This window comes from Glycine max, chromosome 18 (genome assembly GCF_000004515.6).
Source record: "Glycine max cultivar Williams 82 chromosome 18, Glycine_max_v4.0, whole genome shotgun sequence".
Classification (NCBI taxonomy): domain Eukaryota; kingdom Viridiplantae; phylum Streptophyta; class Magnoliopsida; order Fabales; family Fabaceae; genus Glycine; species Glycine max.
In genome coordinates, this window is record NC_038254.2 from 14,150,595 (window position 1) to 14,176,281 (window position 25,687).

Here is a 25,687-nt window from a genome sequence, read left to right on the forward strand (position 1 = left end):
TGTTTAATTCTATTTTTATTATGTTGTTTTATCTATTCTAAAATTATATCTATGTCTCTTCTTTTAAATATTATTTTATGTATTGGTATCTTTAATTTATAAAAATTTCACATATTTTTTAATTTTATATAAATACACAGATATTATTTTAAAAATAACAAAGTAAAAAACCGTAAAAGAAATATGTATAGTTCATGTAGTAAATGAGATATATACTGCTGTTATATCCTTAAATATCATATACGCAGCTTGTGCAATGTTAATGAATTATATCCCCTATTCACTGAATCTCAACCAGGCATATGACTTTTAAATCATATTTGAACTTTTGGAAACACATCATTAAATGTACTTGCCCTAGTTGATGATGAATTGAATATAGTATTAGATAGTATCGATAAGGACTCAAAAGAATTGAACTATTTTTATTTCTGTGCAATCCTACGCGTCACATTGTCTTTAAGTGAGTAAAGAAAATGTCTATAATGGAAATGGCTATGTGGAAGGGATGTGATCACAGTAGGAGAAGGGAAAGAAAGAGGAAAATTGACTTCTAACTTTTAATTGAATGATTCTTTCTCAGTTTTTTGTTTTAAATTTTATCTTCTAAAAAAATTATACATTACTCAATAATCAATTTCATATCTAAAATTTATTATATTTTGAAAAATATTTTTAATATAAGTATTTTAAAACCTAAAAAAAAATATAAGGTATGTTTTCTCTCATTTTCGTTTGTCTTCATCTTATTCAACTACTTTTCACCCAAAAGAAAATCTTATCAACTACTTCCCTAATTCTACACTTTGTTTTGTGTCTTGTATCACTTCCACTTATTATCTGAATAACCTTATTCAGTTGTATTTTAGAATCTAAAAATATTTTTTAACAATAAAAACTAAATACACCTTCAAATTTAATCTTTTATACTTTCTAGCCAGTTTAAATTTAGATTTTTATTTTTTTTTTCAAATTTTTTAATTATACCAAACATAGAATGATATATTAACTTTTAGTTTTTTTTTTTTTACATTTTCGTTTTCTCGTATCTCTTTAATATTTACTCTTTTTACATTACATTATTTTTTATATTTATTTTCTCTTTATCGCTCTTTATGTGCTCATGTCACTTTCTTTTTGGGGTGAAAGAGAATACTTCTATTAATCATGAAGCTGACATGCCCTGTAATTAACGTCCAAAATTAACTTGAAAAGCTTTTGTCGTCTTGAAAATATTAATAATACCTTACTATATTTTGAAACAGTAACTAAAAAAAAAATCGATGCTGAAATATTAGAGATTGTATCCATTTTGTATATCAGTCTCTAACTTAATATTAAATTCAAAATAGTCTCTATCTTTGCAAAATAGTTCTTCCGTTAAATTTTAAAGTAACACCGTTAATGAGGTCAATTTTAGTGTCACGTGGACTATCCAACATGGCACTAAAGGATGACGTGTCATGACACATGGACGTGCCTCTTAAAAGATGTCACGTCATTTGATGATAACAAAACGAGTAAATAGGCAATTTAGTCCCTGACTTTGTACCCCCGTTACATATTAGTCTCTAACTTAATGAAAAATTCAAAATAGTCTCTATCTTTTGCATAAGTATTGCAAAATAGTCCTTTGGTTAAATTTTAAAGTAATGGTGTTAGTGAGGTCAATTTTAGGCCATATCATTTGATGATGATAGAATGAGTGACTTCTTCAAATTTGATGGTTCTGAACTAATTGAGGCATATATACGAAAAAGAACTCACACACACTTGCACAAATAAAAAGAACCAAAAATCCACAGCAACAACCTTATCTTCGTAGCCGTCAACACTAATGGGCCAGGTCTGCATAACCATTCTCTTTTCCTCTTTTTTTTTCTTCAATTACCATTAATATATCATTCCGGGTTCTGATTTTTTTGTGTGTGTTTTGAATAGGAAGAGAAAAACCCAGAGGAAAACAAAGTGGAGGAGAAAAAAGCAAATAAAGAAGAAGAGAAAAACCCAGAGGAATCAAAAGATGACAAGGAATCCAAGGAGGAATCTGCGCTGCCAGAAATCGTGCTAGGCACAACCTTTGCAATGCATGGACACTTTAAGCACGATTTCCGACATCTTTTAAGTTAGGGACTATTTTGCAATACTTATGCAAAAGATAGAGACTATTTTGAATTTTTCATTAAGTTAGGGACTAATATGCAACAGGGGTACAAAGTCAGGGACTAAATTGCCTATTTACTCGTTTTGTTATCATCAAATGACGTGACATCTTTTAGGAGGCACGTCCACGTGTCATGCCACGTCATCCTTTAGTGTCACGTTGGATAGTTCACGTGGCACTAAAATTGATCTCACTAACGGCGTTACTTTAAAATTTAACGGAAAGACTATTTTGCAACACTTTTGTAAAGATAGAGATTATTTTGAATTTAATATTAAGTTAGGGACTAATATGTCAAATGAGTACAATCTCAGGGACTAAATTGTCTATTTACTCAATATTTCACCGACGTCAATCTTAAGGTGATCTCATATTCAAAAAACTATAAAAGAAAAAAGACTAGAAGGAGACTATCTTCCTATCGAATTGTCGTCACCCGTGCATCATTAATCTATATTATATATATATATATATATATATATATATATATATATATATATATATATAATCTCAAAAAAAATGTTGAAATAGTATGTTAAAAAATTAGATTGTTGTGAGCACGGGTAAATATTGTTTTTGAGTATTTTTTTTAAATATTTGAAATATATATTTATTTTAATCATGAAACATTTTAATTGTCTATTATAGATAGGTTATTTTATATCTAGTAAACTATAATTTTGAAAATATAATAAATGACAAATAAAAATAGTTATGTGTTAAGTAGGACAGTAATTTAAATAATCATTTTAAAACACTATTTCAATCAACTTAAAATGAGAGTATCTATATTTTTAAACAATTATTGTTAAAAAAAATTATCGTGCTGTTTGTTGCAGACTACTTTTTCCCTTGTATAATTGTATTTTCGATTTTTTAATTGATTGTTCAAATAAAAGTTTTTAATACACCTCAAACTATTAATTATAATGTAATTTAATATGATATGAATTACTAATTGATCATTCAGTCAAAACATATTTTATTTAACACTCAAATCTTTTAATTAACGTTAAATATAGAAATATATATTCAAATTATAATTAATTATTTAATGAATTAAAATTAATTTTTAATCTTTGAAAATTAAAACTTTTGAGTGGCTATTTATTTTTTATATATTTGCAAATAATTATAATATATAAAATATTTACTAAATACTTATTTAATATCTTTCATTCATTTTAGCAAATTACATGTCAAATTAACAATTAAAGGTTGATTAAACTACACTTATAATCCTTTAGGTTTTGTGAAATTAAACATATTTTCTTCTTTTTTTTATATATCTACACTAATCATGTTATCACACGTGCGGAGTATTTTATTTAAAGTTTAATAACACTAATTTTTAGATACAGTAAAAAAATCATACTTTCAAATTTTAAATATCAAATAAATTATGAAAATTAATTAAAAAACAGATTATAAGTTTTGAAAATAAAATATTTTAAATATTTTATATTTTATTTCTTTCAATTTTAGATTCAATTTTGTTAACAAATTATAGTAAATTAGTGAGAATTTGTCCAAATAGTCAATATTACTTTATCCATATATTCAATACTCATACATGATCAATATTTATTTTCGTAAATAAAGGTTATAATTAAATAATGTTTAGGTCAGACAATTCAAATAATATATATTTACAAAAATTCTCTATCTTTTTAATCAGTAGATTTTCTATCAATTTAGGCTAAATTTAGACTTATTATACAGTAGATATTTTAAATAAGAATGTTTATTTTTTACTCCGTTTTTATAATAAATATTAAAATAAACTAAAAAAATGAAAGAATGTTTAAAATTATGGCAATTTGAAAATTTTAAAATATTTATAGAAAAAAATATTAAAGAAAACAATTTAGTTTTCGGTTATTGATTTTTTAAAATTGTTAAATTATATTTAATTAATCATCCTACAAATATAGTGACAATTTTACTTTTTTATTTTCTATTCCATATTACATATAAGATGATACTATTAAAAATTTTTATTATAATTTTAATTAATTAAAACAGTCAATGAATCCCTAATTACGAAGGTCAGAAAAAAAACTTTTTCATTTATGAGAAAATAAATTATAGTTGGTAATCAATCATTTATCTATGATATATAATATCCTATTAAATATTTTTTATGTTGACAGTTGTTACTTTTCGGGATAAATTTTTTTATTCGTATTAAATTAATTTCAATTTCAATTGTAATTCTTAATTCAAGATAGGGTTGGGTTAAGAATTAATTGCAAAAATCATAGCATCGAATGTCATAATTACGGATTGATTTAAATGGTCTAATATTCATTAATTATATTTTCAATCATATTATTATGTTTATTTAAGAAATAATTAGTTGCTTTAGAAATTGCATTGCCGTGTGGAGAATTCCTTTTTTGTCAACATTTTACTTTAGCAAATATAGATTGTTACTAATGCTTTCGGAAAGCACAAATATTGAACTACATTATATATTACTAACAATGCTTAATGAGTAAAATATATTTATTAAATGATATTGATATATCATACAACTGATTAAGAAAATCTGTTGCAAATCCTTTCGATGTCTTATTGAAAATCCCTAATCTATTCTATTAATGCGTCTGTAATTAATGTAATATAACTATTAATTAAAATAAAATTAAAAGTAAAACTAAAATATCCCTAATTTGAGAAGGAAATTATGCTAATTTCTTTTTTCAATGTATATTAATTTTCTTAAAGTAATAATAAAAGATACAACAGATTAATAAAATCAGTTGCAAATTACTACATATAATAGCCGAAAATCCTCTTTTGGTGTCTTAATCTGATTTTGATTCCTCGGCATCTGTAACCAATGCAAATTACTACATATAATTAAGTTGTCCGACAAGAATTCTGGGTTAAAATAACACTCAGTAATTTTCAGTAGATAAAAAAATTTATACTTAAATTTACTCGTAATTTAATTTTATAATAATAAAACATCTAAATATAAATTATATTAATTTAAAATTATTTTTAATCAAAATTAATTTTAAAATATCAATTTTATTTAAAATTAATTTTACCCAGCCTACACGCTCAAAATCCCTTCCTGGCGTTCCAAACTATCCGAAACGAAAAGCACGTGTTAAATTTTATAGGAAGTTCTCTTCTCACCCTCTCAAGCGCGTGAACTGGACGGTGCAGTTTGGATGGGACGAATGACGAGCTTTTCGAACAAACTCTATAAATCTCAGAATATTGCTTTCTGATATCACACCTCAACGGTCCTTCTTCTCTCTCTAGAATCCATTTTCTCTCTCTAAATTTTTCTTTCTCATTTTCTCTCTCTTTCTTATCTCGGAAAATCTTTCTGAGCTTTCAAACGAACTTTGGAATTCTCCAGAACCTTCTCGTTTTTCCGCCGAGGATCGCGATTCCGCAGAATCGTTCTCAATCGTCGCTTGATTCGGTTCGATTCCGTGGTTCGAGCTGCATGAACTGGTTCGGGAAGCTGGATTCATCATCGTCGAACTTGAACTTCAATCACTTCGTTACGTGTCTGTTGATTTTTTTCCTCCATTTTTCGCCTCAATCGCACTTCTCTACCTTCGATAGTAACAGTAATCTCGAATTTTAATTCCGAATATGGAATCGAGAACTAAGAGTAATCCCCAATTAACTAGAGGTTTGCTTTTGATCGTGTTTCTATTTTTATATTATAAAAATTTTAAATTATTTTTGTGCTTTTTCAAATGTCGGTGCGTGGTTGAGGTGTGAACAACTTTAATTTAAGATCTGGTCTTGTCTAAATCTTCTAATAAAAGAAGGGGAGACCAGATATTTTCGAGATGGAGAATGAATTCTTCTAAAAAATAATCTTGAAAATATCTGACATACCTAGAAAAAAACTATTGAAAGAAAAAACTAGAAATCAATGGGAAAAACCTAAGGTCGTTGAGGAAAAAAAAAAGAGAAAAAATAAAAAAAAAATGGTCGCGGAGAGGGGAGGGGGTGGTTGCGAGGCCTTGGAGGGGAGAGGGAGGCGGTGAATGTATGAGGGAAAAGGGGAGGTAAGGAAAAAAAAAAAAAAAAGATCTTTTAAGAGATTTTTAATTCATTATAAGACAGGATTTATAAAAAATAATCTAAGATCCTGATTTAGGATGTATCATTAAAGTTGTTAATTTTTTTTATTTTTTATTGTGTTAGTTAGGTTTTATTGTTGAAATGAATGAAAAGGTTTGTGTCGGTAACAGTGGTTGCACGTGTTAGTCTACCAGACGCGGACTTGTGCAGTTGTACCTGTTTTTGGATATTTTTTTATTTAATATTTAAAATATATGTTTATAATATAAAGGTTTTAAAAAATATATTTGGAAAAAGTAATTTCTCTTTTTCTAGTTTAACAAACTCAATAAAGTTTTCTTTAGGATATGATTTAGATTAAATAAAACGAAAACATTAGTGGAAACCTGTGCCTACATAGTGAGGGAAAAGAAATGAGAGAAAAAACATTTTTAAGTTTTATTCTTTTTTTATAGTTGAATTTTATTTAATTTTATATTGTACAATGACTTTTTTTTTCCAATTTCTTATAGTTTATAATCTAATTGTTTTAGACTCTGTTAGGAGAAAGGACAGTTCTTTTATATCTATACGTTAATGTTTTGTATATACCAAATCTTAGAAGATTTGAAAAAAGCATCTGTTTTTCGTAATTTGTAAACTATATATTATATATTATGACGTTTTGAAATGATTTTGATATTTACCTACCATACTTTTAGATAAAGCAGTGATATATGTACATCTTTACTTACGTGTATCATACACCCACCCAACACCTGAAATAATAAAGGGGTGATAGTTGAAATAATAAAATAATATGTTTAAAGACGTTTTTTGGTGTTTGTGTAACTTTTTTCTTAGATAAATTATCCTCTTACAATAAGATAGGACAAAAAAATGTTCATACCAATATAGTGAGAATTGTAAGATAAGATAGATAATGTAATGGAAAGAGGTAAAGAGAAAAAGTAATATTTTATGAATAACATAATATATTATTTTACACCCATGAGGCCATGATCACTCTGGTTTCTTAAGAGAAAAATTGAAGGAATGATTTGAAAATTGGGTTGTGTTGTGCTTTTGTACACCCAAGTTATGTTACGTGTCTTTTGATGTTATATTTTTTACCGTGTCCGATGATATTTACTTTCTTTCTTTTTTTCCCTTTTATTGTAGCTCTATGCTATGGAAACGATGGCAAGCAGCAGGGAAGGTCACCATCCGTTATTGTCATTGGCGGTGGCATGGCTGGGATTGCTGCTGCTCGTGCACTCCATAATGCTTCGTTTCAGGTAACTGATCTAATTATATGAAATTATATGAATTTTTGTTATACTTCAATATTACTCTATTGAAAAGCAATACTTTATGTTAATTGTTAACCTTCAAAGCAAACTTTATTACTTGAATTACCAAGATGAAACTCTAATTCTGATTGTTAAGAGATTGTCTAAAGTTTGAAGTAAATTGCATTATTTCACTGAAAAAAATGGTGGGTTAATCAATGATTACGATTATCCCCTGTTTTTGGGTCAATTTATAGGTTATTTGTAGGTTTGTTGAATAGAAGCTTGTAACGTTCTGGATTTCTGGGGAAGTGTCCTGGGTGATACTTGTTAGTTTAGAATTGGGCTGGTTTTGTACTCACATTTGGGTGAATAAGATTCTAAAAAAGGCATGAAAGCAGCAATTGTGGTCACAATTTTTGTTTTTTTAATTATTTTTTTATTCTGATGAACCTGTCAGAAATTTATGTGAGTTTGCGCAAATAAGCAAGTCATGAAGTGGCAAAATAACTTAATAACTTTCAAGGATTGTGGTATTGCGTGCTGCTTATTTGAAACTTGAACCTACATGTTGTTCGAAGCCAATTATTATGCAATTATGCATTTCCAGAGTTGAGGGACTAAATGGTTCCTTTGTTTATAATTTTTGGTCAGGTTGTTCTCTTAGAGTCAAGGGATAGAATTGGTGGCCGAATTCACACTGATTACTCATTTGGTTTTCCTGTTGACCTGGGAGCATCATGGTAAATCTTATTCTCTTTATTTGCTTATTGCAAAATTTCTTCCATTTGTCTTTTTTATTTTGTTGTAGTTCTAAAACTTACTAACTTTTCAGGTTGCATGGAGTTTCCAACGAGAATCCGCTGGCTTCGGTGATTGGGAGGCTAGGTCTACCTCTTTACCGTACTAGTGGGGATAACTCCGTACTCTATGACCATGATTTGGAAAGGTCAGTGAGTGTGCGTGTGTGTATATATATATATATATATATTCCTTCTGTTTAACTAATTCTACTACGCTTGCGTAGTACATGATCATTTCAAATATTATTTTGGTAATCATCCTGCGTTCTGGGAATTACAATATTCTAGTTCTTTTTGATTGAAAATTTGAAATTCATCAACTTCTTGCAGCTATGCACTTTTTGATATGGATGGGAAACAAGTTCCTCCAGAGTTGGTAACAAAAGTTGGTGAAATATTTGAGACAATTTTACAGGAGGCAAGTAATTTGTTTATTAATTTTCCTATGCCTAATAAACTGTATATTCATAGTTGAAATGCTTAATGATCACTTCATAACTAAATGCAGACAGATAAAATAAGACAAGAATCCAGTGAAGACATGTCTGTACTTCGTGGTCTTTCCATTGTTTTTGACAGGAAGCCGGAATTGAGGTTATTATGGGCATAAAAACAATTTCTTTGACACCACTTTTACATTTTTAGACCTAGTTATTGATTACTTACACTTGAATTCAGGTTGGAGGGGCTTGCGCATAAGGTGCTTCAGTGGTACTTATGCAGAATGGAGGGCTGGTTTGCTGCAGATTCTGATACTATTTCACTGAAAGGATGGGACCAGGTAATTTCAACAAATCAAGTTGAAAATATTTTTTGCAAGTATTAGTGGTTGAGTTCCAAATTTCCAATTCCCCCACCCTTCCCACCCACCCCAATTTACGCACTGAATTCTGTTTGGTGTTACATACAGGTAGCTCCTATATTGAAAGAAATAATTTGTAAAGTCGTCTCATAGCCAGGTGCATGAGTCTTCAACATGCAGCCTTCTATGATCCATAACCATGTAAATGTGTTTCCTGATCTACATATAGGAGTATGTATCTGATTGAAACCTTTTGTATATAATAAATCAAATTTAGGCACATTGCATCATGTAAAGTCAAATGAATGCCGGCTGCCTATGATTTGAAGCAAAAGTCAAACAAAATTATAAAATAAAATCATTATAATTGTTATGCACTTTGTATCAGCCTACCATCATGTAGGAATCCTTTGTCATCTGAATATACCATCATATTGCATGATTGTGAAAAGGTGGTCTTAACCATTATGGGATTTAGGGTTGAAAATTGTTATACACTTGGTATCAGCCTACCATAAAGTTTGTTGAAAAAAATCAGATAAACAAGACTTTTTTATCCTATTTATAGCATCTTAGAAGAAACTTCATAACCAAGACGTTATCTCTTTTTTTTCTTTCTTCTGAATTACTTTTCCTTCTATAATTTATTATTATATCACTCTTCTGGTGTGTACTTACAGGAGGTGCTGCTCCCTGGTGGTCATGGTCTTATGGTCCGTGGTTACTTGCCTGTTATAAATACCCTAGCCAAGGGACTTGATATTCTCTTGGGGCACAGGTAGATATTATTTTGAACTATCATTTTTAGAATTTTATGTACTATTTCGTTTAGTTAAATTTACTTACTGGCTTGGGTAATGCCCCCTTTTCAGGGTCACAAAAGTAGTTAGGCGATATAATGGAGTAAAGGTAACAGTGGAAAGTGGGAAAACGTTTTTTGCTGATGCTGCTGTTATTGCTGTCCCACTTGGGGTGCTCAAGGCAAAGAAAATATTGTTTAAGCCAAAGCTTCCAGACTGGAAGGAAGCTGCCATTGCGGATCTTGGGATTGGACTTGAGAATAAAATCATTTTACACTTTGAAAATGTGTTTTGGCCTAATGTGGAGTTCTTGGGAGTAGTTGCAGATACATCTTATGGATGTAGCTACTTCCTTAATCTCCACAAGGCCGCCGGTCATGCTGTTCTGGTTTACATGCCTTCTGGGCAGCTTGCCAAAGACGTTGAAAAGATGTCTGATGAAGCAGCCGTCAACTTCGCTTTCATGCAGCTCAAGAAGATTCTTCCAGATGCTTCTTCACCGGTAACCATACTAATTTTGCTTCTTATTAGTTTCACTTTTAGCCGTGCAAGAAAAATGAATGCTTTCATCACTAAAACATTGTCTAAAATACGTAGGCCCTTATATAATTTAGCCTTATTGCAATTTTTGTCCTAGTACAATCTGCAATTTTGGTCATCTGTTTTTTTTTTATATATAATTTTTCCATTTTGATCTCCTTTTTAAAAATTGTGCAATCTTAATTTTCCATCCAATACTTAATTGGAGGTCCAATACTTAATGGAGGTGTTGACATGCTCATGTGTTTGGTATATGTCAACTCCACGTGTACTTCATCTGTAATTGCTATGTCAGCATCTTCATCAAGGATTGGATGACCAGTTAACAGATGAACCAAATTCAAGTAATTTTAGTAATAGTGGACCAAAATTTTGAAATTAAAAATGGGGGGGAATAAAACATGCATATTAGGATAACAGAATTTTGAAAATGTGCTTTTTTATTTTAATTGGTTATATGTTTCCACTATGCAGATTCAGTATCTTGTGTCTCGGTGGGGATCAGATATAAATTCACTAGGTTCATATAGCTACGATGCAGTTGGGAAACCCCATGAACTATATGAGAGGCTACGGGTCCCAGTAGATAACTTGTTCTTTGCAGGGGAAGCAACGAGTATGAGCTATCCAGGATCTGTCCATGGGGCATTCTCCACTGGAATGATGGCCGCTGAAGATTGCCGGATGCGTGTGCTCGAGCGATATGGAGAGGTTGATTTATTCCAGCCAGTGATGGGAGAAGAGGCTTCCTTGTCTATCCCACTTCAGATATCTCGTCTGTAATCATCTTTGGGTCACAACTAGTGGACAGAAACAGAATCTATGCTTGTTCTTTTGTTATCAACCTATAGGCTATATATAGCAAATGTTTTGGCAATAGTCTTCAAGACTATGTGTCCACTTGTGAAATCACATTTTGTGTTGCATTTCCGTAGTCAGTGTTACTGGTAATGTGAATATTGCGTACCTAAGGCCTTGTCACTTCTATCAGTCTATATATAATAAAATTGTGGCAACAATTTATGTTTTTTCTCGTCTTTTAGATTTCATCTTTTAACAGTTGACCCTGTTAGAACTCTGAATAACTTAACTTAATCCGCCTATTATAATTTTTCCTTGGAAGTAGTTTTTATAAGTTTGACTTTTTCATCCATTTTTTTGTTGATTTTTTATGTCCAGTTTATTTTAATTAATGTCTTTTGCTTATTTTAATACGTGTGGTTTAAGTATTGATATTTTAGGCTCTTAAGTAACTTTTTTTATTTGAAAGGAACTCTTGAGTAACTTAGAAGACATTTGTTACTTCGCCGTGGAGGAATTATTTTTATACTATAATGTCGCGAATTTTTTATTTTCAATTTGAACTCGTCTTGTACACACATGAACATATTTACTAAATCAACGGTTAGGAGGACAATGCCTAAGTTAAATAATCATATTTGCGCTGGGAGTAAAACCTAGTTTAGTTGTTTGATCCTCAGAATTATGTGAACAGATAATCAAAGCGGAGAAATGGAACAAGTAATAGGCATGTGGCTCAAAACAAGAACAGCTTTTCTATTTTTAGTCTGTTGAAATAAAATAATAATAATTATTCGTTGACAATCAAGTGATCTAGGGTCTGATGATCTTCTGCTGACCTTTTGCTGTGAGCAAGAGCTTTTTCAAATCAAATAGTTTAACAACTTTACATGTAACAAGCAATTTCTGTAACATTGCATATGTTTTACCTCTGCATCCCAATTTGTTCTAGCAGTTAAAATTATCAGAGTTGCTGTTTGTACAAGAACTGCAAAGATCATCCCCCAGCAGATACCCTGTAACAATCCCAAATGCTACAAATATTCATGCAAAACTTAAGAAATAGAGTTAGTGTGGAAAATGTTTCACACTTACCGCTACCCCTAGAGTTGTTTAGGGTTAGAAAGAAGTAAAGATGTAAGGACCTCTTTTAACTAATTGCTATATTGATTTAACTAAATAACTACCTCAAATTAATGGCTTTAAATCACAAAATGATCCAATTGACTATTTATCCAACTACCCTCATCACATCAATTGGGGGTAGGAATAACCTGGAACTGGATTTTGGGTGCAGTCAATCTTGCACACATTCACACCATAGACATTGTGTTGTGACCATTGGATGAAAATCGGATGATTGAGATTTCAAATGTGTTTTAAGGTTGATTTACCAAGATAAAATATGAGCCGTCTGATCTTGATCCAACAGTTCTTAGTCATGTGAATGTATGAAAAATCAACTGCAAAGAATCTGGATCCAAATAAGCTATAGGGATACCTAGATTCTAGATGACTGTGGGATGAAGATCGGATGACTCAAATTTCAAATGTGTTTTAAGGTTGATTTACTGAGATAAAATAGGAGCCATCCAATCTTCATTCGATGACTTTAAGTAATGTGCATGCATGGAAAATTGACTGCAAAGAATCTGGATCCGAATAGCCTATAGGGGTAGCTAGAATTCTCCTTTACAAAAGTGGTACTCATGCATATAACCTTTGTTACCTGACAGTATTGGTTGAATGAAATTTAGGAAAACTGAGATAGCAAAAAGTGGAGTCAAACTAGATACTTCCTCAATGACTTCAGAGTCAGAAGTGAAAAGTTTGCAAAAAGCTTCTCGGCATATCAAAATAATTGCACAGAAAACTACACTGATGAGAATGCTGATTCCATTCACTACAATGACCGAAATTATTGCTACTCTTGGATGAGCTGCCCCTAACTGATTGCTAACTCGGACACTACAATCACCCAACTTCCCATTAATATGAAAGTTGCTTAAATGAACATTCTTTTGTTGAGACTTTTGACACTAACCTGGCTGCAGCACTCAGCCCCAACTTAAATTGCAGGTCCCAGTTTAAGTAATTCATACTGAATGTACATTCATTGACATGTAAGGCATGGAAATTATGGTTAGATAACATGAAGAATTGAAGATTAATTGGCTATGACCAATAAAGGTTGTTCTCAGAATAACATACCAAATTAAATAGTAGGCACTGAGATTGGGATTGGAGACCAACCCAGATATAAGCACTAATCCCTGATTGTACCAAGCCTCCAAACTACAGTATAATGCATTTTCAGCTTGTTAAAAGAAGAAAAAAATGTAAATTTAAGGGTTTGTATGACTTGAAATTTTATTTTCTTGTTTTAACTAATAGTTACAACAAATGGTAATAATAACATTTGGTGTTTTCACTAAACAAATCTTTGAAAAGAGGGAACAAAGTGAAAACAAGGACGGTAGGTATTTTGCAAGGACAAAACTTAAATGCAGTTCTTGAAGCATTTTTGGTGTTAATCAGAATTTGAATTTCACCTCAATAATGTCCTTCTTATGATTATTAGTAAAAGTAGAAAATATTTTCTCAAATCAAACAAACTCACGAGATGCCCTTTAAAATTGATATTTGTATAAACCATGAGCAACCACATAAGGAAACTTGACACAAAACCTCAAGGCTCAGGTTTATGGATCTTTCTTCTCACTTATATGATGCTCCCTCAAGTGTGAGTTTCTTCCAATGGTAGCCTCCCCCTCGAGAGCCCACATGCTCTAACCGCATGGACCCACCGCCAGGAAGACTTTTGATACTGCTCTAGGTACTTGCACCGTTGCTACACCCATGGTCCACCGCCAGAGGGATCCCCAAGCTAAGGATCCATTGCCGCCATCTTACTCGTTTGAGTCGGTCACCAAGTCGAACCATCGGTTCTGATACCATTGTTGGGGAATTGAGTGGAGTAAACATCAGAGATATTTGCACCAATAAGCCATGAGCAACCACATAAAGATACTTGACACCACACTTTAACCCAAAACATTAAGTCTCAGGTTTATGGGTCTTCTCCTCACTTATATGGTGCTCAACTTTTTTGCTTCTACTCGATGTGGGACTTCACTTCACACTTGTACTCCAACAGCCAACCTAAGTTTGCTTACAACTTGGGCCAAGAATGATGTATAGCCCATTCAACAAGATAAGAAGCCACCAAGAGAAGCTGAGAGTATGGGCAACTCCAAGAAGTCCATAGTCCAAAACATAGACAACCAACCAACTGAGAAGCACATGCAAAAGGAACACCCTAACTGACATAAATGCAAGAGGGTTCACAATGTTCTATGCTTGGAGGAACCTCTGCATAGGATAGGATATTGCAAATGCATATAGTTGAAGACTAATTCCACGCAAAAACTTGACCTTACTCTGCTATGCTCTCTGATTGCACTATGGCTTTCAGAAATGACCCTGGGAACCAATAGAAACATGTGAGAATCATTATTGCTCCCAAGTGTATGATGATTGCTTTTTGCAATATAATGTTCATTGTTGAATATTTTTTCCCATATGTTTTCCCACACACAGTTTGCATTACACTTGCCATCCCCAACTATTTAAGGAGAATTCAACAACCACATTCACAAATATTTAATATAGAAAATTAAAGTCAAGTTGGATACCAAAGAAATTTGTCCACAATTAAAGATAGAGAAATATCCTAATAATATATTTTCTTATACAATCTTTTGAACATAGTATTATTAACTAAAATTGATTAAAAATTATAAAATTTAATAGGTCTCATTTCTTATTTAATAAGTCTTATTCATAATTTTGTAGTTTTTATTAAATTTTAGCTAAAAACAAAGAGTGTGTAAGAAAGTATGTGCTAACACTTTTCATTGTATCTCTAGATGTTTCACTTTATTCTTCTATCTACCAAGGAAAATGAAAAAAATAATGAGACTACTATGAAATATTTATTCATGAGTTTTGATGCAGCAACCTCATTTTCATTTTAAAAGATTACAAGAATTTGTTGTTGGGGAGATTCGAGGGGAGTAAACACCGGATAGATTTACACCGGTGGACCACAAGTTACCACATAAGGGAACTTGACACCACACTTTAATCCAAAACCTTAAGGCTCAGGTTTATGGGTCTTCTCCTCACTTATATGGTGCTCAACTTTTCCACTTTTGCCCGATGTGGGACTTCACCTCACACTTGTAACCCAATAATCTCTCCTTCAAGTGTGAGTCTCTTCCACATGGTAGCCTCCCCTCGAGTGGAAGTCATTATCATCCATGAGTATAGCCATTAGAGCCCACATGCTCTAGCTACTTGCGATACTTGCACCGTCGCTCCATTTGCAGGACACGCTGTCTAGACTCACCACCAGGAAGACTTTCGATATAAGGGATTCCCAAGGCTAAGATCCATTACCGCCATCTTTCTCGTCTAAGCCAGTCACCAAGTTGAACCATCGGCTCTGATATCAGTTGTTAGTATAGAGTAATAAGAAGAAGAGAAAGGAATAAGGAGAAAATAGAGAAGACACAAAGTTTTAACGTGGCTCAACACACAATGTATGTACCTACGTCCACAGCTACACTAAGAGAACTTTTTATTACTTGCACATTTTAAAGCTTACAAGGTGTCTCTATATATAACACTAATGAGACACAAGTTTTTACAAATCAAGCAATGTGGGACAAAGGAACTAAGACCACAAAACTCTAACAATTTTGCTCTAATAGTAAGATATATTGGATCCAAAGGTGAGGAAGTGTTATTTTATTGGTTATGGATCTGACATGTATGACTGCAGGTTTTGGGATGACCAAAACAAGAAAGTTATCAGAAGCAAGAATGTCACTTTTAATAAGAACTTATTCTATGAGAACTTGTTGTATGTTTAACTTTGCATTATTAATCCATGTGTCAAACTTTGAAGTTGCATTACTACTGTTGTTTTTTTATATAGTTTGAGGCTTTGCATCTTCTTTTATTTTATTTTATTTTTTAATTTCCAACAATCTTAAAGAGAAAATATTATTGCTTTCTTCCTGCATAGTCTTTTTCTATAGTAGCAATTTCTCTCTCATCAATATGTTTGTCGTGGATATGATTAGGTCCCTTTCTAGTAAGCCTGGAAAATTTATGGGTGAAAATTTTTTTTGTTAGCAACAACAAATGAAATTCTGACTTACTGAATTGGATTTATACTTTGTGGTTTCTAAAACAGAAATAAAAACTTTGACTTCCTCTATTGATATAGTTCAAACTAATGCTACCATATCTTCTACCACTAAGCAAGATGTTTTGATAAAGATATTTTATGTCATGAACGCAGTTTAAGTGTTTTGGTTGATAACATTTAAAAGATTTTTTGTCATACTAAAACTTTTGTTGATTTATGAGAAGCACTTGAATTGAAATATGGATTTTCCGAAAAAGGTTTAAATCGATACTCTTGTGAAAAAATGATTGAGTTTCTAATGGTTGATGGAAAATCTATTTAAGATCAAATCCATGAATTTGAAAACATTGTTTATGACATGAAATTGAAAGGAATTGTGTTTTCCTGACATTATGCTTGTGGCTTTCATGATTTCAAAATTGTCTCCTTCATGGATGAATTTTTCTTGAAGTTTGAAACATAAACATGAAGGTTTTTACCTTTGATGATTTGCTTGTTTGTCTTCGCATTGAGGATGAACATCATTTTTCTAAAAAATATTTGCAAAAATTTGATTTCCAATCTAAGGCCTACCTTGTTGAGAGCTCTAGTAAGCCTAACTCTTAAGTTCTTTAAGAAGCATGGGTTTAAAAAAAATAAGTTAGGTAGAAAGCCTCATTTTTCTAAAAATAAGAACAATGCTTTTAATAACAACAATAAGCCTAAGAATAAAAATCAGGGGAATGAAGTTTTTTTTCTTTGTTTGTGGGTGAGCTAATCATTTGGCCAAGAATTATTTTCAATGCCGCCACCAACCCATGTCTTTCCCTAAACCTCAGGCTAATGTTGTTACCATTGGTGTTGCCTCTGATATCCCATTTGACAAGTACCATGTCACTAACCCTAAGTTAAATTGTGTTTTTAACTCAAATGATTGGTTTATAGACTCTGAGACTAATGTTCATGTGTGTGCTGATAAAAAAATATTTTCTTTAGATCATGAATCAAGAACACGTATTGTGAACATGGGGAATTAGAGTATGGCACATGTGCTAGGTGAAGGTCAAGTGAAGTTAGAGTTGTCTTCGGGAAATTTTCTTGTTTTAGATGGAGTTTATCATATTTTTTATATTAGGAAAAAATTTAATAAGTACTAATTTGTTAGTCCAACTAGGGTATAAGGTTGTTTTTTTAGTCCTATAGAGTTGTTATTACTAGACGTGGTGTTTTTATTGGTAAAGGCTACATTTGTGATGACTTGTTTAAGTTAAGTCTTATGCCTTTTTCTATTAATAAAATATCTATCATTTCTTCTTTTGTGTGCAAATGTTGAATGTTTTGATATGTGGCATGCTAGGCTTGGACATCTAAATTTGAATTCTATCAAAAGGATTATGTCTCTTAATCTTATTCCTAAAGCTTTTGTTAATTTGAAACAAATGTGAAACATGTATTCAAGCAAAGCAACCAAGAAAGGGTTTTACTACATGTATTGAAATAGAAACTAATTAGCTTGAATTGGTTCATAGTGATGTATGTGATAGTAATGATGTGTTAACATGTGGTAGTAAGAGATACTTCATTACTTGCATTGATTTCTCTAAATATTGCTATGTGTATTTAGTTAATCACAAATATAAAATACAAGTAGAAAATCAATTAGAAAGGAAAATTAAAATTCTAGGTAAGGTGGGGAATACACATATTTAGATATGAGTAATTATTGTGAAATGCATGGTATTATTCATGAAGTGAGACCTCCATATGCTCCTCAATCTAATGTTATTGCGGAAAGAAAAAATTGTACCTTGCTTGATATGGTTAATGCTATGTTTGTAAGTTCTAGTTTGCCTAAAAATATGTGGGGTGAAACTTTATATTCTGCATGTCATATTCTTAATAGGATTCCTTATAAAAATTTTGGAAAAAAAAACCCGTATGAGTTATGTAGAAAAAAGAGAATCAAATCTAAAATATCTTAAAGTGTGACGGTGTCTTGCAAAGGTTAACATTCCTATTAATAAGAAATTAAAAATTGGACCTAAAACTATTGATTGTGTTTTCTAATTATACTATTATGGAATCTAAAGATGCTATTTTCTTTGAAAATATTTTTCCTTTAAAAAATAAATTGTCTAAATCTGTTTGTGATATTTCTTGTTCTAATTTACCGTCTTGTAGTGATGCTAATGAGAATGTTATATTTGAACCTAGAAGGAGTAAAAGATCTAAAAAAAGCTAAGGATTTTGGTTATGAATTTTGTTTTTTCCTGCTTGAGAATAATCTTAAAACTTACGGTGAGGCCATGAGGTTTATTGATGCACCTTTTTGGAAAATAGTTATCAACGATGAAATGAATTCTCTTAAACTAATAAAACTTGGTTGTGATTTCAATTAAACTAATAGAACTTGGTTGTAAGTGGGTTTCTCGAAAGAAACTAAGAACTGATTGACCTATAGAAAAATTTAAGGCAAAAGTTGTTGTGATTGGTTGTAAACAAGTAAAAGGTGTAGATTTCTTTGATACATATTCTCTTATTTCTAAAGTTACTACTATTAGGGTTTTAATTGCACTTGCTTGTGTTATTAATTTGCAAATTCACCAAATAGATGTAAAAACTACTTTTTTAAATGGTTATTTAGAAGACGAAATCTATATTAGCCAAATTGAAAGCTTTGTAGAATCGGGTAAATAAGAGAAAGTTTGCAAATTTGTTAAATCTTTATATGGTTTGAAACAAGCTCCAAAGCAATGATATGAAAAGTTTGATCAAGTTGTTCTTTCATATGGTTTTCAAATCAATAATAGTGATAAATGTGTGTATGTGAAACAATTTGATGATAGTGGATGTGTCATTTTAGGTTTGTATGTGGATGACATATGGATATTTGGTAATAATATGCATGTCATAAATGATGTGAAGTCTTTCTTGTCTAATAATTTTGACATGAAGGACCTCGGTCCTGTAGATTTGATTTTGGGTATTAAGCTTATAAAAAAAGATGATGACATTGTTTTGACCTTATCACATTATGTTAAAAAGATATTGGAAAAAATTAATTATTTTGATATAAAAACTGATTCTACACCTTATGATTCATCTATTAAGTTAAAAGAATTGAGTGAAGGTATTTCTTCTCATAAATATTCACAAATTATTGGTTCTTTGTTGCATTTGACAAACTTCTCTAGGCCTGACATTGCATATGCAATTGGTACAATGGGAAGGTATACTCATAATCCTGATCATTCTCATTGGATTGCATTAGAAAAGGATTTTAGATACCTAAAAGGAATCATTAATTATGACATTCACTATACATGTTTTCCTGTTGTAATTGAGGGATTTAGTGATGATGTAAATTGAATTTCTGATTTTGATGAAGCAAAATCAACAAGTGGTCATGTCTTTACTTTTGTTGGTGGTGCAGTGTCATGAAAATTTGCTAAATAAACTATTATTTCATGTTCTACCATGAAAGCAGAGATTATTGCTTTAGACACGGCTACTAGTGAGGTTGAGTTTCTTAAAAATTTACTATGTGATTTGCCTTTGTTAAATAAGCCTATACCTCCAATTTCAATGCATTGTGATACATAAGTCTATCAGAAATTTGATATCTCACGATGTTATTTCTCTTGACTTTGTTAAATTAGAAAACAATATTGTGAATCCGCTTACAAAAGGGTTGACACGTCAATAAGTACTTGAGTCGTAGAGGGGAATGAGTCTAAAGCCCATTATTTAGTCACAACAATGAACACCCGTTTCCATGTGATTGGTGATCCCATGAATGAAGTTCAACGGATAACAACGAAATTTTTTGTTGATTAAAGTACACCAAAATATTAATTTTGCGAAGTTGTTCCATTTCTCATTCTTATGACTAGGTGTATTGTAAATTGTGGCAATGTTAAGATTGAGGTATTTACATATATTTTTTAATTTAAAAATAAAAATATCTCTTAATGGATCCAATGACAATTGTTGTAGGGGTGGGGGTCACAAACCACCCTTTGAGGGTTCACCTAGTGAGTGTGGTAGTGGGGTCACCACTGTGAGATATAGGCTAATCTCTAAGTGACACTTACGAAACAAGATATTATAGGGGTTGTGTACCAAAGCCTAGTTAAAGAAGGTGTAGTTCAAGACAGTTAAGTCTCTACATTCTTCTCGCTTTGAAATTCATAAATACTAGATATAAGACTCAAACCCGAAAGGTTCCTTATACTGAAATATAATATATTTTTCTCTTTTTATTTTTATATTTAAATATTTTATACAAACTATGTTTATTTATATGATTTTATTTCATTTCTTTAAATTTTAAATTAGTAGAGGATTGTTGGAAAAATATTTTATTATAATTTAATATTTAAAGTTAATCATTTTTTAATAAAATGGTTTTTTAGAATTAATTTTCCATAATCTTTTTCAATTCCTATATTTTAGGAGTTTCTTTTACTTGATCAATTCCCTTGTTGCAACTTGCACCTTAAGTTTTCTTAAGGTTAAGTTATCTTTTCTTTTTAACATTACAATATTTTTTGTAAGTTGAGATTTTGTTGTTCAGTTTTTGATGTTGCACATTGCACTTTTTAGGGGCAACACTAGTGTATCTCTTTTCCTATATATATTCAGTTGTTTACAAAGAAGCACGAAAAAAATACACTAGCACACAAGAAGTATTTTTGTTAGGCACTACAAACAATAACATTCTTCCTCTAAATTTCTTCTCTTCTTGTTTGTATAAAATGTTATATTTTGAGAGAAAAAGCATTGGTGTTCAGAAGGTTTAAGGATTCTTTCGATACACACGATCAAAACTAATGAGTTTTCGTATCTTAGGAGATAAGTGCAATCAAATTCTCTCTAATGATAGCGCTTGCTCGCTTCAACCCAAGCTACTATAAAACTTCTTCTTTGCATTTTTATTTTTCTTTGTGCTTGTTGTATGTTTAATTTTGTATTATTAATCCATGTGTCAAACTTTGAAGTGGTATTGCTATTGTTATTCTTTTATTTAGTTTGAGACTTTACATCTTCTTCTCTTTATTTTTTTTTAATTTCCAGGAGGCCATGGTTGTGTGCACTACCTCACAACTAAGTTCACTACAAGGGAAGAGGGAATTGCTAGTGAAGTGGAACTATGTGAGTGGGACATGTGGAATATTAGTATGCCGAAAGATTTTATAAGTACCAACCATTCTTCTATGCACATAAAATAGACAAGTGGATCAAACAAACCTAAAACAACATATTTTTTTTTGCACATGCCATTCTTTTACAAAATTATGTGTATTTTAAATTTTGACTATTTAAATATAATTTAATTTCCTTTGATAAAGTGGAAACACGAGACAAAAACTACAGTGCTATAAAGCGTGGGAGAGAATTATCTGAAATAAAATGGGCAAGGTTGGTAGTAGAGACATCAAAAAGAACCAACAGAGATTCTTGATCATGCCCATGGTTTGCTAGCAAATCTGCACATCTATTGGATTCCCTATACACATGGGTGAGCTTAGTTATCCAGTCACTTCTACAAAAGAGGTGGCTGATACCATCAATGAGAGACTGCAACTGTTGAGATTTAGACATCCTGTTGTTAACCAATTGAATGACCAACAGAGAGTTCATCTCAAATTTAACATGGTTGAGATGCAGATCCCTTGCTAGTTTGATACCTTTATGAAGGGCCCACAACCCTACCCATTAAGCATTGCAAGAACTTAGATTCACATAAAACCTTTTATGAAACTGCCTTTGAGTCTCTGATCAAGCCCCCACAAGCCGTAGAAAAGGTGGTTTTTCAAAAAGAGTAATCTATATTAACCTTATAGACATGTTGATGGGGTGGGTGCCACCGAATATCATTTTCCCCCTTCCTATGATGAGCCAAAGATGAGGATAAACTATTAGTATCTATTTGAATAAAAATAGATTGGGCTAGGACCTTATGCACATGCTCCATTGTGGTAAAAATCATGCAGTTTCTTTCCCCACAGAGGTGATAAAAAGCCATCCCGAACATGGTATTCCAACTACTACCCCTAGAGATCTGTTTGTCATTATTGTGATTAAAACTCAACCAATCATCATATCCAAGACTCATGAATTTGGGTCATAACTCCTGGTCTAGAATTTGCATCCAGAATTGCTGACTGATGTCACAGTCACGCAATATATGGATAATGGTTTAAGGAGCTATCATATGCCTTTTCTTTCGTTCGGTGTTGGTAAGAAGTCTATGATGAGCTAATTTCCAAAGGAAAACTCTAATTTGTTGGGGACTGTTCCAATTCCACAAAAGATTAGAATTATGCATCGTAGGATTCTTAAGAGTGTCCTCATTAGATAGGCTGCCTTGATAGAGAAACCCTTATCATTAGAGTGGCACCAAATGGGGGTGTCTCCACAATAGGGATGGTATATGGTATCATAGCCTGGAGGGAAGGGGTTCCCGAGATCTATTTTCTAGCCCAGAACCTCACACAGAGGCCATCATTGACCACCTATCTAACACTGGATTCAATCGAAGGCCACATTTAAGCAATACCCTTCCAAATATGAGACGTGAAAGTTCTTCTTGTAACCCTTGGGAATAGCCATAGATCCTGCAGAATACTTAGTACGAAGAATTCTCAGCTACAGAGCATCTCTATCAACTATGAGTTGCCAAGAAAGCTTGAGAATATAACACTTATTCAGAAGATAAACATTACGAAAGCCAAGGCCGAGCACCTTATCCTTGGGTTTACAAATGTCCTCCCAAAAGATGAGGTGAACTTTTCTTCGATCATGGGTGCTTCCCCAAATGAAATATTGGCAAAGATTTTCAATATCTTTGCAAGCAGATGCTGGGAGAGGAGTGATCTGCATGATATAAGCGAGGATGCTCAGAAGAGATGATTGTGGCAAGGTTACTCTACCTGCTAAGGAGAGGTTGCGAGATTTCCATCCCGAGAGCCTTTTCTTGATCTTGTCAATCATAGAACTAAAGTGGACAACTGATTTTCTTTGATTAAGAATGGGGAAACCCAAATAAGAATCGAAGTTAGTCGTACTGAGAATATTAAGGGTTGCACTAATAGAAGATCTCAAAGTATGATCCACACTTTTGGAGAAAAGAGCCGTGGACTTTTGTTTATTGATCTTCTACCTAGAAGCTAGACAAAAATTGTCTAAGATCCTTTTGACTTCAGCAACTTGCTGGAGGGAAGCCTCAACAACCAAAATGATGTCATCGGAAAAAAAAAAAAAGAGAAATTGGGATCCCATTTGGTTTTGCCAAAAATCAAAGGTTTCCATAAGCCTTTATTAATAGAGTCTTGAATAAGATGGCCCAGGCGCTCAAGACATAGAACAAAAAAAGACATAGTTTGTCTACCATTCCAATTAATAGAAAGGAAAGATAAGTTGATACAATGGTAAACAATCTCCACCATTTAGTGAGGAATACCAACCAAAAGCAGAGTTTCCATGACAAAATCTCACTCCAACATGTCATACGCCAGGGAGGAGGAGCTAATACAATGGTAAACAATATCCACCATCCAGTTAGGAATATCAGTCAAAATATAATTTAATGTAAATTGTAATTTTGTTCCTCTATTTCTAAATTAAAAAATTTAGTCTTTCTATTTTTTAGAATAAGTAATTTTGGTCGGTCCTTCTATCAATTGACATTACATTTATATAGAAAGGGGTTAAATAAAATTAAAATAAAAAGTATCTCATCACATATATCATATGACTTTGATGATCCTGCAACTTTTTCTTAAGCCTATGCAAGTACCATGGGATGCAACTATGTTTGGGTGTAGAATGATAATGTTCCCTTGTACATAAAACATGAAGATCTTGAGGGAAATAACACATGGTGGTCAATGTCTAAACATCGTTGTTATATAATTGTAGATTATGTGAGTACATTTTAATTACCGTCTATTACCTAATTGATTGTATTAAATTGATTAATAATTTACATTATTTCAACAAAAATAGGCATATGAATGAGTTAAGTATGCGATTAAGGAATGACTCTGTGTATGAATTCCTTGAACCACAATCTATACAAAGATCAATGTAATCAGAGTTTGAATTTGAGGATTATATTAACAAATGAATGCAGAATTCACATAGAGATGTCTACCTAGGAGCCTTCTTGAATGAGTAAGTAAAATTTAACAAATACATTTAAATAATGTATGCATTATAATAACTTAATGTTCTCCAATGCAATGGACATTGACAAATAGTGGTTATATGTCCTAAGGACAATGTTGTCACCTTGTTATGTTCATTGCACAATAAGCCCCACAACTACTTAAAAGGAATAGTTAATAGATCAGTTTTAATTTGTAGCACATTTACTTTATCCTTAGTATTATACAAATATTTTAATTGTGCAATATACATACATGTTTCTCTTAACTAGTGCTTTGAAGGGATTCAATGATAAACGCAAAAGTAAATTCAAGGCAAATGCTAAATGGATTCCAGATAAAATAAGTAATTTAAACAATGTTTAATTTCTTCAAAATGACATTTTATTAGTTTGTACACTAATTTTGGGATAAAATTAAATTTTTTATTGAATTTAGTGTAATAAGCAAAGAGAAAACAATGAGTGTGACTATTACGTCATGCATTGGATCAATCATAGTCCTAGGAGGTTTGAAGGATAATTGAGAAAAAATAATTATTTACTTCATAACATATTTCATTTATTACAGTTGTTATTATTTATTACAGTAAAATGAGACATTTGTTTTATAAATTATTTATTTATTTCTGAGAATGAGATTGGAAAAATTTATTTACATATTTATTATAAGGTAATAAAATAATTATTACAAGAAATATCACATTTTTTTTAAATAATCGAGAATAACATTTACATGTCATATTTCTGGAAAAAAAATATTTCGGGGTTAAAGATATGGTCCATTAGACAAACGCCCCCCAAAATTTTAAAAAGTAAATAATAAATCACTAAATTATTTAAAAAAAAGTATTTTATTGACTTAATTATTATGCGGTTCTCTAAACTTGAATTTATTTTTTAATTAGGTCAGAGATCCAATTGAAAGAAGAAGAAAAAAGTTTAAAACCTATTTAAAAATGATATAGTTCATGAACATAGTTGAAAAACTATATAAAACTTTGCAAGCCGTTATTTTCACTCCTACATGTTCTAAACAAGTCGACGAACTTAATAATACCGAATTTAGAGCCTAGA

General features: G+C 31.5%; 2 protein-coding genes across 2 annotated transcripts; one reads left to right on the forward strand and one right to left on the reverse strand.

Moving 5' to 3' along the window:
- The first annotated feature begins 5,402 nt into the window (after positions 1 to 5,402).
- LOC100785056 (polyamine oxidase 2) lies at positions 5,403 to 11,469 on the forward strand. The gene is made up of 10 exons (XM_003551900.5): positions 5,403 to 5,825; positions 7,388 to 7,503; positions 8,152 to 8,240; positions 8,333 to 8,446; positions 8,631 to 8,718; positions 8,809 to 8,894; positions 8,979 to 9,081; positions 9,783 to 9,880; positions 9,975 to 10,404; positions 10,917 to 11,469. The coding sequence occupies exons 1-10, from the start codon at positions 5,786 to 5,788 to the stop codon at positions 11,223 to 11,225; spliced, it is 1,473 nt and encodes a 490-aa protein (XP_003551948.1). The 5' UTR covers positions 5,403 to 5,785; the 3' UTR covers positions 11,226 to 11,469.
- A 119-nt stretch (positions 11,470 to 11,588) lies between these two features.
- On the reverse strand, positions 11,589 to 23,436 carry LOC106796893 (protein DETOXIFICATION 41). Its single transcript, XM_014770536.2, has 5 exons — positions 23,169 to 23,436; positions 23,003 to 23,060; positions 13,455 to 13,538; positions 13,288 to 13,344; positions 11,589 to 13,211 (listed from the first exon to the last, which is right to left on the reverse strand). Exons 1-5 carry the CDS (start codon positions 23,434 to 23,436, stop codon positions 12,923 to 12,925), a joined length of 756 nt encoding a protein of 251 aa, XP_014626022.1. The 3' UTR covers positions 11,589 to 12,922.
- Between the last annotated feature and the right edge of the window lie 2,251 nt (positions 23,437 to 25,687).